Source organism: Rattus norvegicus, chromosome 16, assembly GCF_036323735.1.
Source record: "Rattus norvegicus strain BN/NHsdMcwi chromosome 16, GRCr8, whole genome shotgun sequence".
NCBI classification, from domain to species: Eukaryota; Metazoa; Chordata; class Mammalia; order Rodentia; family Muridae; genus Rattus; species Rattus norvegicus.
Genome location: NC_086034.1, coordinates 10,339,199 through 10,352,906, shown reverse-complemented (window position 1 = coordinate 10,352,906; position 13,708 = coordinate 10,339,199). Strand labels below are relative to the sequence as shown.

The window sequence follows — 13,708 nt, the reverse complement described above, 5'->3', positions numbered from 1 at the left end:
GCACTGCTAATCCAAAGCTGAATCACTGCATACAGAGAAGACTGTTGTGGTGACGAAGCTGAGAACCCACAGGACAGCACAGCCTGGCTGACCACCAGCACAATTGGGGCCTGATTAGCTGAGAGTGGCAGGGCTGCTGGCCAACTACACCAAATTAAGCGTTCCCAGTGTTAAGCTCTCCAGCAGTGGGCTTCGTGCTGGTTCCTGATGCATGAGGTAGCATTTTGAATGATAATTAATTAGAGGGGAAAGCAGAATAAGCAAGCAAAGTACATCAGATGAAATCAGTGTAAATCTGCCTTTCTCTTTCATTTTGCCTTCAATCAGAGTGGGCTGGCAAGGTGGCTTGGGTTGTGTGAGAAACCCGGGGGGCGGGGGATCAACCCGCTGTTCCATGATCCCATCATCCATCGGGCCCTAACTTGTTTCCAGATACACCATACCCCCAATACCCACTTTTCCCCAAACAAACTCAATCCCAGGGAGTGACTAGTAACCACCTGTTCATTGCCTTTCTGCCATGAGATCTTTGGAACCAGCACCAACTGGTCAGCTCATTCTAGTCCACGGTTTCCTAGACTGATCTCAAATTAATGGGTTCTTTGTTAAATTGGTGGGCCTTCTTTGTCTTCATTAGAAAGTCTCCAGCCCTAATAAAAGTGTTCTTAAAGGAAGCACACACAGATCGGTACAAGCACCTAAGAATGATGCTCACTCCGGGTATCACTTGATATGCAACAGACATATCAATGCCAACAAATCCCACAGCACGCCGGCCCACTTCTCCAGAGAGCTAGAAATTCACTTCATAGGTGTGTACCTGCTAACCAAGAGGAGAAAATTCAACGGAATAAAAACGCTAGGTTTCAACTCAGAAAATTCACACAGTAACGTAAGAAGGCCTCTCACGAGCCTCAGAGCCTCCTTCCTCACAGTCAGTGAAGAAACTGTGTCACCTGCTGAGGACAAATCAGCATCCACGTCACATTCGGGCCTCTTCCCAAACGGTCAGGTGCCGTGGGCTGAGAGCCCCCTGTTCTCTGTTGTTCTGGTGCACACCTGGGCCATTCAGTGGTCCCTGGGCATCAGGCATAAGTGGCCTCAGATCCCATGACCTACCTCGTTGATGAACGAGTGCGCCCCCTGTGGGCTAAGCAGGAGGATGGCCCGGCGCAGTGTGTCCCGGTAGCGATTCAGCTCCTCCGTCTTCATGGTGGTGAAGAGGCTGGTGAACACGTGACTGATGTTCTTGTCCACCTTTTGTAAAGAGACGTCAAGACCCAGCCGTGAGGCCTGATCCAGAAAGCTTTGGAGCCCACGGATATCTGAGCATGGGAGAAGAGGGAGGAAGGATCATTTTTAAGTGGGAAGGGATCTACCTAGGAGACTACTAACCCCAACATGCCCAACCCACGCAACCACCAGCAGAAACAAAGGTCTCCATCAAGTTCACTTATTCAGAGTGTGCTGCAAGGCAGCAACTTAGACCCAGTCTCCCTCATCAGCATCCAGGCCCAGGATATTAGGTGGTTGTCTTGTAGCCTCGGGAATCCTTTCTGCCATCCAAAAGGTACTATGGCCATAGGATCCACCCTTTGTAACAAGCTCTTGTGCTCTCCCACGTGGTCTGAGTTCCGGCAGTTCTGCCCTCCAGGCTTCATGGACTGGTGACCCTGCCCCAGGTTTCCCCCATCTCCCTCTATACCTTATATCTGAGGTGTCTCAATCATCTACAATCAGATAAGACTACCCTGACTACCCTGAAGAGAGCTGACCCAAGATATGGATAGGCCATTCTAACCCTGGGTCATTCTCTAACCCTCTGAATGTCAACATCTCATGTGATGACCCCTAGCCAACGTAAGAGGCTATATCTTGCTTCAGGATCTGATTCCCCACCCCCGGAATTTCGTTCCTCCTGCTTTATCCCAAGAGGTGACTCATCCCAAACCCAATCAGAAGCTCAAGGTCCAACTGATTCAGAGATGAAGAGATGGCAAAGGTCCTTCACTGAGACTTTCCCAACCTTCAGATGGAGTCCCTACAAAATAAGCTACCAAACCAATTGCCTGAGGATGGGAATTCAGTGTGAATCGTAAAGCCCAGGAAGATGGTACACCCATGATGACCTACTGTTGTGAGGGGCCAGGTGCCATTTAGCTTCTTAATTATGTGTCTAATGCACTTGCAACAACCACTACACAAGCCATCCAACTTCCCCAAAGGGTCACCTACCTACCCAAGAATGGAACCCACACAGAAGCAAGCAGGTGTGGGATTGTGACATGGCTATTTTGATGCTGTTCAAGCCTCAGGGTCTGTCTGCATCTGATACTGTCTCCTGGACCCCCCCCCACCACTGTCATGAACCAAGAGTTCCCTTTACTGACTAAGCCACATAGTGGTTTGTTTTGTTTTTTTTTTTTTTTGTCATTTTTAGCCTAAATTGTCAACACACAGGAAAGATATTTGTGCCCAGTCTAGAATGTCTCTATTACCTCTATTATCCTTGCATTCCTGTGACAAAGGACAGAGCCTCCACAGGACAATGAGTATCCATCCAGACCTACAAGGCCACTGTCCCCATGCCCAGAGGTGCCTATGCAGTCCCAGTCAAAATAAGCAGTGCTAACTAAACAGGTTTTTCTTCGTAGTTCTTATCTGAGACTGCCTCCTTCTCATGTCTGTCACATAAACATGTAGGCAGCTATCAAGGAACCTGTTATAGAGTCCTTGAGGTTCCCATCTTGGTGAGAAGACAGACTTAGCAGTAAGTCTAGTCTCAGCTTCACTGTAGCAGGAACAGTTCCAGGACCACCACATGGGGGTGGCCAAGAGAAGGCCCTGAGCTCCTGCTGGGACCTCTAAGAGACCCTTAAACTCTCAGGCAAAGCATTCCTCCCCTCTCCTCTGGCTGTGAATGATATAAGGAAGAAGACTAGGCAAGCCAAGAGGAGCAAGCCAATGAGAAGCATTCTTCTGTAGTCTTTCTCTATTCGGTTCCTGCCTCCAGGTTCCTGCCTATGTTCCTGCCCCAACTTCCTTCAATGAAGGACTGTGACATTGAAGTTTAAGCCAAACAAACCATTTCCTTCCCAAGGTGCTTTTGTTCAGAGTGTTTTATCACAGCAACAAAAAGCAAACTAAAACAAGAATTGATCCTTTCATTATTTTTAGTTGTAATTAACACAATAATTGGACATTTGTAGAAGACAGTGAGATGTTTTAATGCGTATACACATTCTACAAGCAAGTCAGGTAACTTGGTTTATCTATCACTTCATACATATTTATCTATGATCAGAGCATTCAAGATAGTCTCATCCAACTATTTTGCAGAATTTAACACAAGTTCTTATGACAACACAAACACAAAAACTTAATTGCCCCAAGAGTACCCTGTGTCTGATAACTAGCTTCCTCTCCCTTCCCATCCCCCTCCTGACGTCTGTCTAGGTAGAACTTCTACTCTCTGCTATGAGATCAGCCCTATACTATTTAATTTTATTTTTTACTGAAATTAGATTTTTTTTACATAAAATATACTCTGATCATGGTTGTTCCTTCAACTCTTCGCAGATCCTCCCCACCTCCCCACCCACCCACATTCAAATCCTTTATTGCTTTCTCTCTCTTTCTCTCTCTCTCTCTCTCTCTCTCTCTCTCTCACACACACACACACACACACAGACACACACAGACACACACATATCAGAAAAAACAGGCATCAATAAGAGGAAGAATAATTAATAAAACAAAATAAACCTGTAACCTATATAGGACAATACGAACAAACAGACAGACAAAGAGCCAAAAAGAAAAAGAAAAAATCATAAGAAACACACACACACACACACACACACACACACACACACAGAGAGAGAGAGAGAGAGGCACACATAGGAATCCTATAAAACGCGAAATTGAAAATAATTATATATAAACAAAAAACAAAAATAAAAGAAATACAAAATACCCAGACAAAGTCTTATGAGATGACAAAAAAAAAAAATCCTCCAAAACTACCATTGAATTCATTTTGCATTGGCTATCTACTGCTGGGCACGGGACCGGCCTTAAGAGTAGTTTTGTAACTCAAGAAATCGCTCATGCTGATGAGGGTATAGAGCAAGGGGAAGCATTCTTCCATTGCTGGTAGGAGTGCAAACTTGTACAGCCATTCTGGAAATCAACTTGGCAATTTCTCAGAAAATTGGGAAATAGATCTACCTCAAGACCCAGCTATACCAGTCCTGGCTGTATACCCAAAAGATATTCCACCATACCACAAGGACACTTGCCCAACTATGCTCATAGCATCTTTAATTATAATAACTAGAGATTGGAGACAATCTAGATGCCCCTCCACTGAAGAATGGACAAAGAAAATGTGGTACATCTACACAACGGAGTATTCCTCCACTATTAAAAATAATGTCGTCATGAAATTTGCAGACAAATGGATGGAACTAAAAAGGATCAATCATCCTGAGTGCGTTAACCCAGACCCAGGAAGACAAGCATGGTATGTACTCACTTATACGTGGATATTAGTTATAAAGTAAAAGATAATCATGTTACAGTCTACAGACCCAGAGAGGCTAAGTAGCAAGGAGGACTCAACAAGGGAATGCATGAATCACTGAGAAGGAGAACTAGAATAGACGATGGTGAGTGGACAGGGTTGGGGGCTATACAGAGGTGGGGGTTGGAAATAGGAACAGGAAGGATCAGGTAGGGGAGGGCAGAGGGAGAAAATACTGGGAGAAACAACTGGAATCATGGAGGGAAAACATCTCTAGGATGTTCTTGACCCCTCTGGCTCCTATAATCTTTCCTCACCCTCTTCCTCAGGGACAGTCTTTCCAGTCCCCTGCCTTTTCCTCATCTCTTTGAATATCCCTCCATTTTTGTTTCTTGGCCGTAGCTACACAGATAGCTTTGACCTATATATAGGACAGAAGTAAACTTAACATAAACAGTGTTATGAGCAGTTGTATACTTCAATTCTGCTGTTGCAATTGGCTACTATCATATAAACACCCTCAGGGGAGCCCGATGATGAGAGCTGAGACACACAGAGAAAAGTGAAGCTGGTCCTCAAGCAATCACTGTGGTCACATGACAGCAGAGCCCACAGTTGAGTGTGGCCAGGGCAGAACAACTAGCCTGAACTATAAACTCATCAAAAATAACAAATGACAAATGTTCTAAGCCTCTGAGTTTGGGATGGCTTGATAAGCAGCGGTGACTAACTGAAAGGCCAAGGTCCTGGGCTCCTCATGAAGATGTAGAAAAAGAGTAAGGCCTGTACCTTATAAAGATCATCTGGGGCACTGTTCTGGAAGATAGAAGACAGACCCAAGCAAGGCCACGTGTCCTCAGGAAGCTTTTCCAGGATTCCAGCAGTTCACAGTGCCCCACAGCCTAACCTATGACCTAGGTATGATCACAACTGACAGAGCAAGCATGAAAGACCCTGAGGCCCTGCTACCATCTCCTGCTCCTCTCATCACTTTTTAAGAGAGCAGCGAATTGGTAAGGTGGCAAAGAAAGACCACATCCAGGCACTGTTTCTACATGGTTATACAGCGAGCATACCCTGAAAGCTCATGTGGTCTTGTTGGACTGGTTGGTCTGGCATAAATGATCTCATGAGCCATGGCAGCACACAACAGGCAATGTCATCCTGGAATAGAAGTCCCCTACAGTCCCTTTCCTGGTGCCCCTTCCTAGAAGCCTCTCACCCCACAGCACTATTTCACATCCTCAGAGAGGAGAAGATACATGATTGGGTGGCACATGTCAGGACACCCAGATACTGGCAAGAAGATGTACATGTGGAGAAAAAAGAAAAGGCCCCAGAACTCTTGCATACCCTTGATTCTGCACTTCTGGCTTCTTTTCAGGTATCCTCCAATGAGACTGAGCCATCAGGAAGAGTTTAAGTTCCCGTTAACAACAGTGAGCTCTTCACTCCTGGTATTAGTGATGCTGCTGAAGGCAGCATTCCCAAGAGACACCATCCCAAGCTCCCACTTGGCTGAAAAGGTCAGTCTCAGCCTCTTTTTCAGCTGCACTCGGGGAGGGCTGGAGCAAAGAACCAGTCAGAGCACAAGCTGACTTTATCACCTTCTACCTGTTCCCCGAGAACAGCACCAAGGAAGCCTCTTGTCCAACCAAAGTCATTTTCTCCTTGCAAGAGTTTGCAATGCAGCTCTTCTTTGCTCCGCCCTAAAGCCTGCTGTCCATTCTGCTGCTTCTCAGGCTGGTATTGCTCTCCCAAGAGGGAAAACTAAGGAAGGGGCTGGAGAGTCCTGCCATGTACTCTGGGCCTTACCCCAGGCCCATGCTGAATAAAGCCTTTCCTTAGCCAGACCAACTGATGGCCCCAGAAATGGAACTGTCTAGGGTCAGATCATGCCTACCTGGGATCTATTCAGAAAGGGCCCCGGTTTTCTGAAGGAGAGAGAACCAGAATAAAGAGTGCACTCCAAGCAGACAGTGAATAAGCCCCATCCTCAGAGGAAGCAGGCTGGAAGCATGAACAATGTGGCATGGCAAGCCTACGACAGGCCTCCAGTGGTGTCTCCCATACATCTCCTGCCCTCTCTTAGGCTCTCGAGGGCTCTGGTCATCAGAAGTCTTTCCCATCCCCAGGCTGACTGAGTGAATCCTTCGGTGCTCACCAATGTGTTCCTTCCCCAGATAGCCACTGAGAGCTTTCTCTGGGGGGGCGAGGGGGAGGGACTTCCCCAGTGGGATCTGGGAACTAAAACTGGATGAGCCCACAGTGTTCCTGCTGTCGTGGGTACACTGGGGTTGGGGTGGGGATAAAAGCAGGCCTAGAACAAATAAACAATGGAATAGATCCTTTTCAGTGTTGACAAGCTCTGAAGAAAATCCATGTTGGGCAGAGGTAAATTACAGGGGTGGGAAGAGGAATATCCCCTGTGAGACAGCATCAGTGAGGAAGAGGTAACTCCAGAAACCCCTCAGAGAAACCAAACAGAAGAAACAATGTCTGGAAAGTTCCAAAATGAGGCATCTTTGACAACAGATGAAGAGCATTGGCAAACTGGTTACCGGGACAGGGTTACTAGAGAAAGGAAAGAGGTGTCAGCAAGGACCAGGGACCATCAGAGGCAGAGGGGTAGATGCAGGTCCCTTGCCTGTCCCTTCTCCCTACTAACCATGGCCCGGTTCTACTGCTTAGGGGCCACTCTAATCAAAGTCTGTGTTTATCTGTGTCACTGTGTTCTAACGCTCCTGCCAAGGTCACAACATATGGTGAATCCCTTCCTCTTTATCTTTACAACACAAGTCTCCATAAGAGACCTGTCCTGAAGCCTGCTCATTCATAGGATTCCGCACACTATGGCCCCTTTATTGACCACTCATTTCTGATTCTCCTCCTCTTGCACATTCCTTGTTCAGAGCTAATTCTGGGCTCCCCTCCGGTAGCTCACCCCACATCTTACTGGCTGTGGCCTCTCTGCTCCTGCTAAACACCTTGGCTTCTTTCACTATGTCTTCTCGGATTTACCAGCAGCTCTTCGCGGGGACTTCCACAGCTTCCTACAGTAGTCTCCTGTGTCTGCACACTAATGCACTGTGCTGCGATGTTCTCGTTGAGGTCATATCTGTGCATACTGTAGCCTGCTTCTAACCTTCAATGAATAACACGAAAACACAAGCTTATTTGAAAGTTGCCAAGAAATTAATAACCTCAAAGGTATCAATCAATCAGATTACAAGCAAACAAAAAGCCTTCTTAAGATTTTATCGATGTACACAAAATGAGCTCATGCATCTTAACTTGGACTAAGAAGCAGTCTGGAGCAAGTCGCTTTTCCTGTTTTTTCATTTTTATCTTTACCACCTAACCAGGAACCAACCTGGAGGTCAGCAAAAGATGCTCTTTGCCCTTCTCTGGAGATCACACACACACACACACACACACTCACACTCACACATACACACACATATACACATACACACACTCACACATACACACACACATACACACACACTCACACATACACACACACATATACACATACACACACACTCACACATACACACACACACTCACACATACACACACATATACACATACACACACACTCACACATACACACACATATACACACACACTCACACATACACACACATATACACATACACACACACATACACACACATACACACACACATATACACATACACACACACATACACACACACTCACACATACACACACACATACACACACTCACACATACACACACTCATACATACACACACATATACACATATACACACACACTCACACACACACTCACACATACACACACATATACACATACACACACACACTCACACACTCACACATACACACACACATATACACACACACACACTCATACATACACACACATATACACATACACACACACTCACACACACACTCACACATACACACACATATACACATACACACACACTCACACACTCACACATACACACACACATATACACACACACTCACACATACACACACACACATACACACACACATATACACATACACACACACTCACACATACACACACACATACACACACTCATACATACACACACATATACACATACACATACACACACACACTCACACACACACTCACACATACACACACATATACACATACACACACACTCACACACTCACACATACACACACACATATACACACACACACACTCATACATACACACACATATACACATACACACACTCACACATACACACACATATACACATACACACACACTCACACATACACACACACATACACACACACTCACACATACACACACATATACACATACACACACATATACACACACTCACACATACACACACATACACACACACATATACACATACACACACACATACACACACACTCACACATACACACACACATACACACACTCATACATACACACACATATACACATACACATACACACACACACTCACACACACACTCACACATACACACACATATACACATACACACACACTCACACACTCACACATACACACACACATATACACACACACACACTCATACATACACACACATATACACATACACACACACTCACACATACACACACATATACACATACACACACACTCACACATACACACACACACATACACACACACTCACACATACACACACATATACACATACACACACACTCACACATACACACACACACTCACACATACACACACATATACACATACACACACTCACACATACACACACATATACACACACACTCACACATACACACACATATACACATACACACACATATACACACACTCACACATACACACACATACACACACACTCACACATACACACACACATACACACACTCACACATACACACACTCACACATACACACACATATACACATACACACACACACTCACACACACACTCACACATACACACACATATACACATACACACACACACACACTCACACATACACACACACATATACACACACACTCACACACCTCCACCTACATCATGTTTCTTCAAAATTGTCAAACCCACATCTCCCGTAGGACCCAGTTCAGACCACCCTCCCCTCTGAGATCCTCTCAGTTCCCCGACTTGGAATTTATGCCTCCTTCAAAATGAGTTACCCTAAAGAATTTGTAACACTAGGTGGGTACGCAGGAAGAAGAAACTGGTTTTCCTTGACTCTCTATTTACCCCAGGCTCAGCATCTAACACGGAGACAGGACCACAGAAGTCTGGAAGTATTAAACCAGCCAAAGCCCCAGCCTGAAGCCCATTGTGACTTCAGCAAGCACACGCCCTGAAGGCAAAGCTGAATTAAGCACAGAAGCGAAACTGTGGAATTTTTTTTTTCAAAAAATATAAAGTTGCATCTGTGATGGTCTCCCTCCTTCTTAAAGATCAGACAGTCACCTGGTATTTTAAATACTGTCTTTCTCGAAAGTAATTGAAACGAAAGAACACATTTCAAATTGCTTCCCCTACTATTTCAATTTCTGAGAAAGACCCAGGCACAGAGAGTACGTACAAAGAATATTTTACCATCTGTAATGCACAATGATATGCATGAAGGCTGCCACCTCGCACCCAGGAGGAGTTCCCAGCTAGAAGAGCTCGGAGATTATTGGCAAATTTTCCGAAGACTGAGACACAACTTTGAGTCTCCCACATTTTTTTTACACTTCTTTTCCTATCTGGGATCCCAAAGATAGACTTTGAATTTCTTTCTAGATATGGTTCATCCATCATTCAAGTTCCTTATTAAGACCTCTGTCCAGGTGCCACACCTCTTTTATCACCCTCTCCCTTCCCCAGTAACAGCTCCAAGGCCTCCATCACTGACTGTCAGGAGCATCGATAGAGCAGCTACCAAAGCAGGGTATGGTGGGCCTGGGCCCACGGCTGAGGAAGCACGCACCATACATGTCAACGTGTGTCAAGACAAGAACAGACACCTCAGAGACTCGCTGTGATGCTTTAGTAAGGAACAGCCCTGTGTAGCTCAGAATCCTTCTGTGTCTCGTCCCCTCCTTCCACTGCTTTCCATCCTCACGGGGACTGACCTGAAAGCAGGGAAGGAGTGGTCCCTCCGCCATTCTGGGAGCATGCCGTAAGTGGGGGATCTTTCCACTTGCTAGCTGTATATTCTGAATAAATCGACCCATACCTTCAATCCATGCAGACTAGGGAAGTCACCAAGAAGGCTGATTCAGTAGCAAAGGGACCAGGGACACACAGGTGTGTCCATCACAATAATAAAAAAGGAAGCAGGCTATCTTTGTCATGGCCTGGCAAAACCCTCCAGAACCCTCTTCAGGTGAGAAGGATGCTCATGACACAGTATCCTCAAAAGCACGGCGCCTACCGTTCTGGCCTCGTTGTCCTAGTCAGAGTTGACTACAGTCGAGGATGGCCCAGACCACTGTCAAGGGCACCTCTGGAATGAGCTTCACGCATCGAAAGCTATCCCTTTGTGCTACCCATGTCTTGAATTTCCTGTGTTCTGTTCATTGACACCAGGGTCGCTGCTGCTGCTTACATCTGGCCAGTTCCTGGAGAGAGTCCCAGTGACCACACACACCCCATTCTAAGCAAATCGACCCTTCGAGAGCCCACAATCCAACCCCCTTCTCTTTGTGTTCTCTATATAATCTACCTGCCTTATCCCCCGAGGACCAGGAACAGCCTACCATCCAAAATCCACTTCGATCCCTGACATCAGCCAGCTCTTTGCATGGTCCCCACTCCTCTCCTGCTCACACACATTACTTCCCAGTGTCACCTCTCCTCCCTTGATACAAGAAGCTGCCATTTCAGTGGCTATCGACCTATGGCCTTCTGCCGTTGACACAGCTGGATAATAACAATGTCTGTATTAGAACGGTCACGCTTGCCGTTGCAGCGCCATCTATAACAGTCAAGATATAGAATCAACCCGTGTGTCTATCAGCAAATCCATGATAGAGACGTGTAGTATTTACTCGCAATGGAACGCTATTCGCCACAGGAAAAAAAGAATAAAATCATGTCCTTTGCAACAAGCAGGAAAACCCAGAGCACACGATGTTAAGTGAAATAAGCTAATCACATAAAGATGAGTGCCACACGGTCTTTTTCATGTAAGGAGTGTGAGTTCTATGAGCTCATAGAAATTTGCCTTGTGATGACTGGCATTTGTGCAAACTGAGGAGGGTAGATGAAAGGGCCAAACTTCCAATTTAAAAAAAAAGGCAATAAATTTAAGAGTAATTTTGAACAAATGGTGACTACAGTTCATACTAGCAAGTTTGATATTTGAAAACTCCCAATCGGATAAGTGTTTGAGCTAATGACGGCCTTGCATAGCTTGATTTACACATTGCCTAACATATACATCAAGTCATACCCCTAAACATGGACAACGTTGACCTACCCATCCCCCAAAGAAAACAAAATAGTCTCTCTCCTGCTTGCCTGGGATGCAGAGCCCTAGAAGGACACAGAGAAGCCAAATTTGATCAACCCCACCCACACCCACCCACACCCACCCACACCTCACCCAACACCTAATCAGAGGTGCATGGAATAGTCATGCCAATCCATTCCCCATAAGCTTAGGGACCTCAGGCAACACGTCTGTGAGCCATTTTTACTCTACAAACAAGTACCCCACCCTGCTCAGGAGAGCTGGGCACGCTTCAGGGAGAAGCACGCATTAGAGCCGGTACAGCACAAAATAGATGTTCCTGCTGTCAGCTCCCTTCCAACCTTCTCATCAGCATACGGAACGCCCCTAGAAGGGTTCTCAAATGAGCAAATCATCTCCCTTGTTCTAGAGGCTCATCAGAAAAGGAGGTGCCATCCTGACAATCGGATGACACAATAGGAGACTAAAAAGGTCGGCTCTACCCTCTGTGATAATGGGAATTTCAGAGTTGCAAAGTAGCTGAAAGGAAAGAGCTGTCATTGAAAACTCTGAGGAAAGGGGACACAATTCTACCTCTAATAGGGCCAATAACATCCAGGAGGCTTCAGCTTAGACAGGTTTCAGAAGCAGCCACAAGCCAGGGGAGGGCAGATTCTGGGAAGAGGTCTACATGTTTTCCCCGAGGGTGCATTCTGGCAGTGTATCTGTGTATGTGCTCAGACACGGGGTCTCCTCGTGCCCTGCCCAAGGCCTTGCCAGCAGAGGATAGCGGCTGATCAGAACACACTCCATTTCTCACCAAGCTCTATTCCCTTCCATTTAAAAAACAAACACAAGGGAAAAACATTTTAAATAATCAGGATGGAAGATCGAGATTAAAAACAATTTAAAATAAACGTCTACTCTGGCACTTTGGAAAAAACATACCACGCTGCATTAAGTGCTTTGAATTAAGTAAATTACACCAAGTAACTAATTTACATAATGATCAAGATTTGCATTTTACACATGTTATAATGAAAATGGGTTTATAAAATAATTCTTCGCCAACTTCTGTTCAGAGTTGGGAAGTATTTGCAGAAAATTCCATGATATTTATCTGCCACTGTCTTTTGTCTTTCATGTTTCAGATCTCTGGCTCCTTCAATCGGTTCTTTTTTTTTTTTTTTTTTTTTCCTAATCTGCAAGGCCCCTTATTCCCAGTGCAATAAATAGTGCCTTTGATTTGCAATTCCCTCTCGTCAACTGAGTGAGATCATATTTTTTATAGAATCCATAATATGCTAATGATTTTTAGAATTTTCACAAATAAAGTTTGATGTCCCTGTCACCTTTCACTTACAAGGTATTTGGGATTGATGTTTAGCAGCGCTCCCTGTGAAACCTGGAGGGACTGTGTTAAAGTCCTGTTGCTTAGGATGCTGCCTGGCTTGGCTGGATAATGGATGACACAATATTTCGAGGTACCCCTCCGTCCTGTATCAGTGGTCTGCTCGGGGCTGAGGCAAGATTCCCAGCCGAAACCTCCAACAGATAGTTTAGTCACTCAGCCTTCAGCTTTGATGGCTACTTCCTGCCTCCAGGACCCTTGGGTGTGGAGGCCAAGAGGCAAAGCATACTCCCCTGGAGCTTCAGAATGTTCAGCCATCTCTCTCTCCCTCTCTACGGCCTTTGAATGATGCCCGAC

General features: G+C 45.4%; 1 protein-coding gene across 3 annotated transcripts in view; it reads right to left on the bottom strand.

Annotated features, from left to right (window-relative positions):
• Grid1 (glutamate ionotropic receptor delta type subunit 1) overlaps positions 1 to 13,708 on the bottom strand; it is a 749,167-nt gene that overhangs the window by 541,278 nt on the left and 194,181 nt on the right. For all 3 annotated transcript variants that reach the window (XM_063275757.1, XM_039094853.2, NM_024378.3), the window contains exon 4: positions 1,120 to 1,325. In XM_063275757.1, coding sequence (XP_063131827.1) covers positions 1,120 to 1,325 — 206 coding nt within the window. The remainder of the gene's footprint in view (positions 1 to 1,119; positions 1,326 to 13,708) is intronic.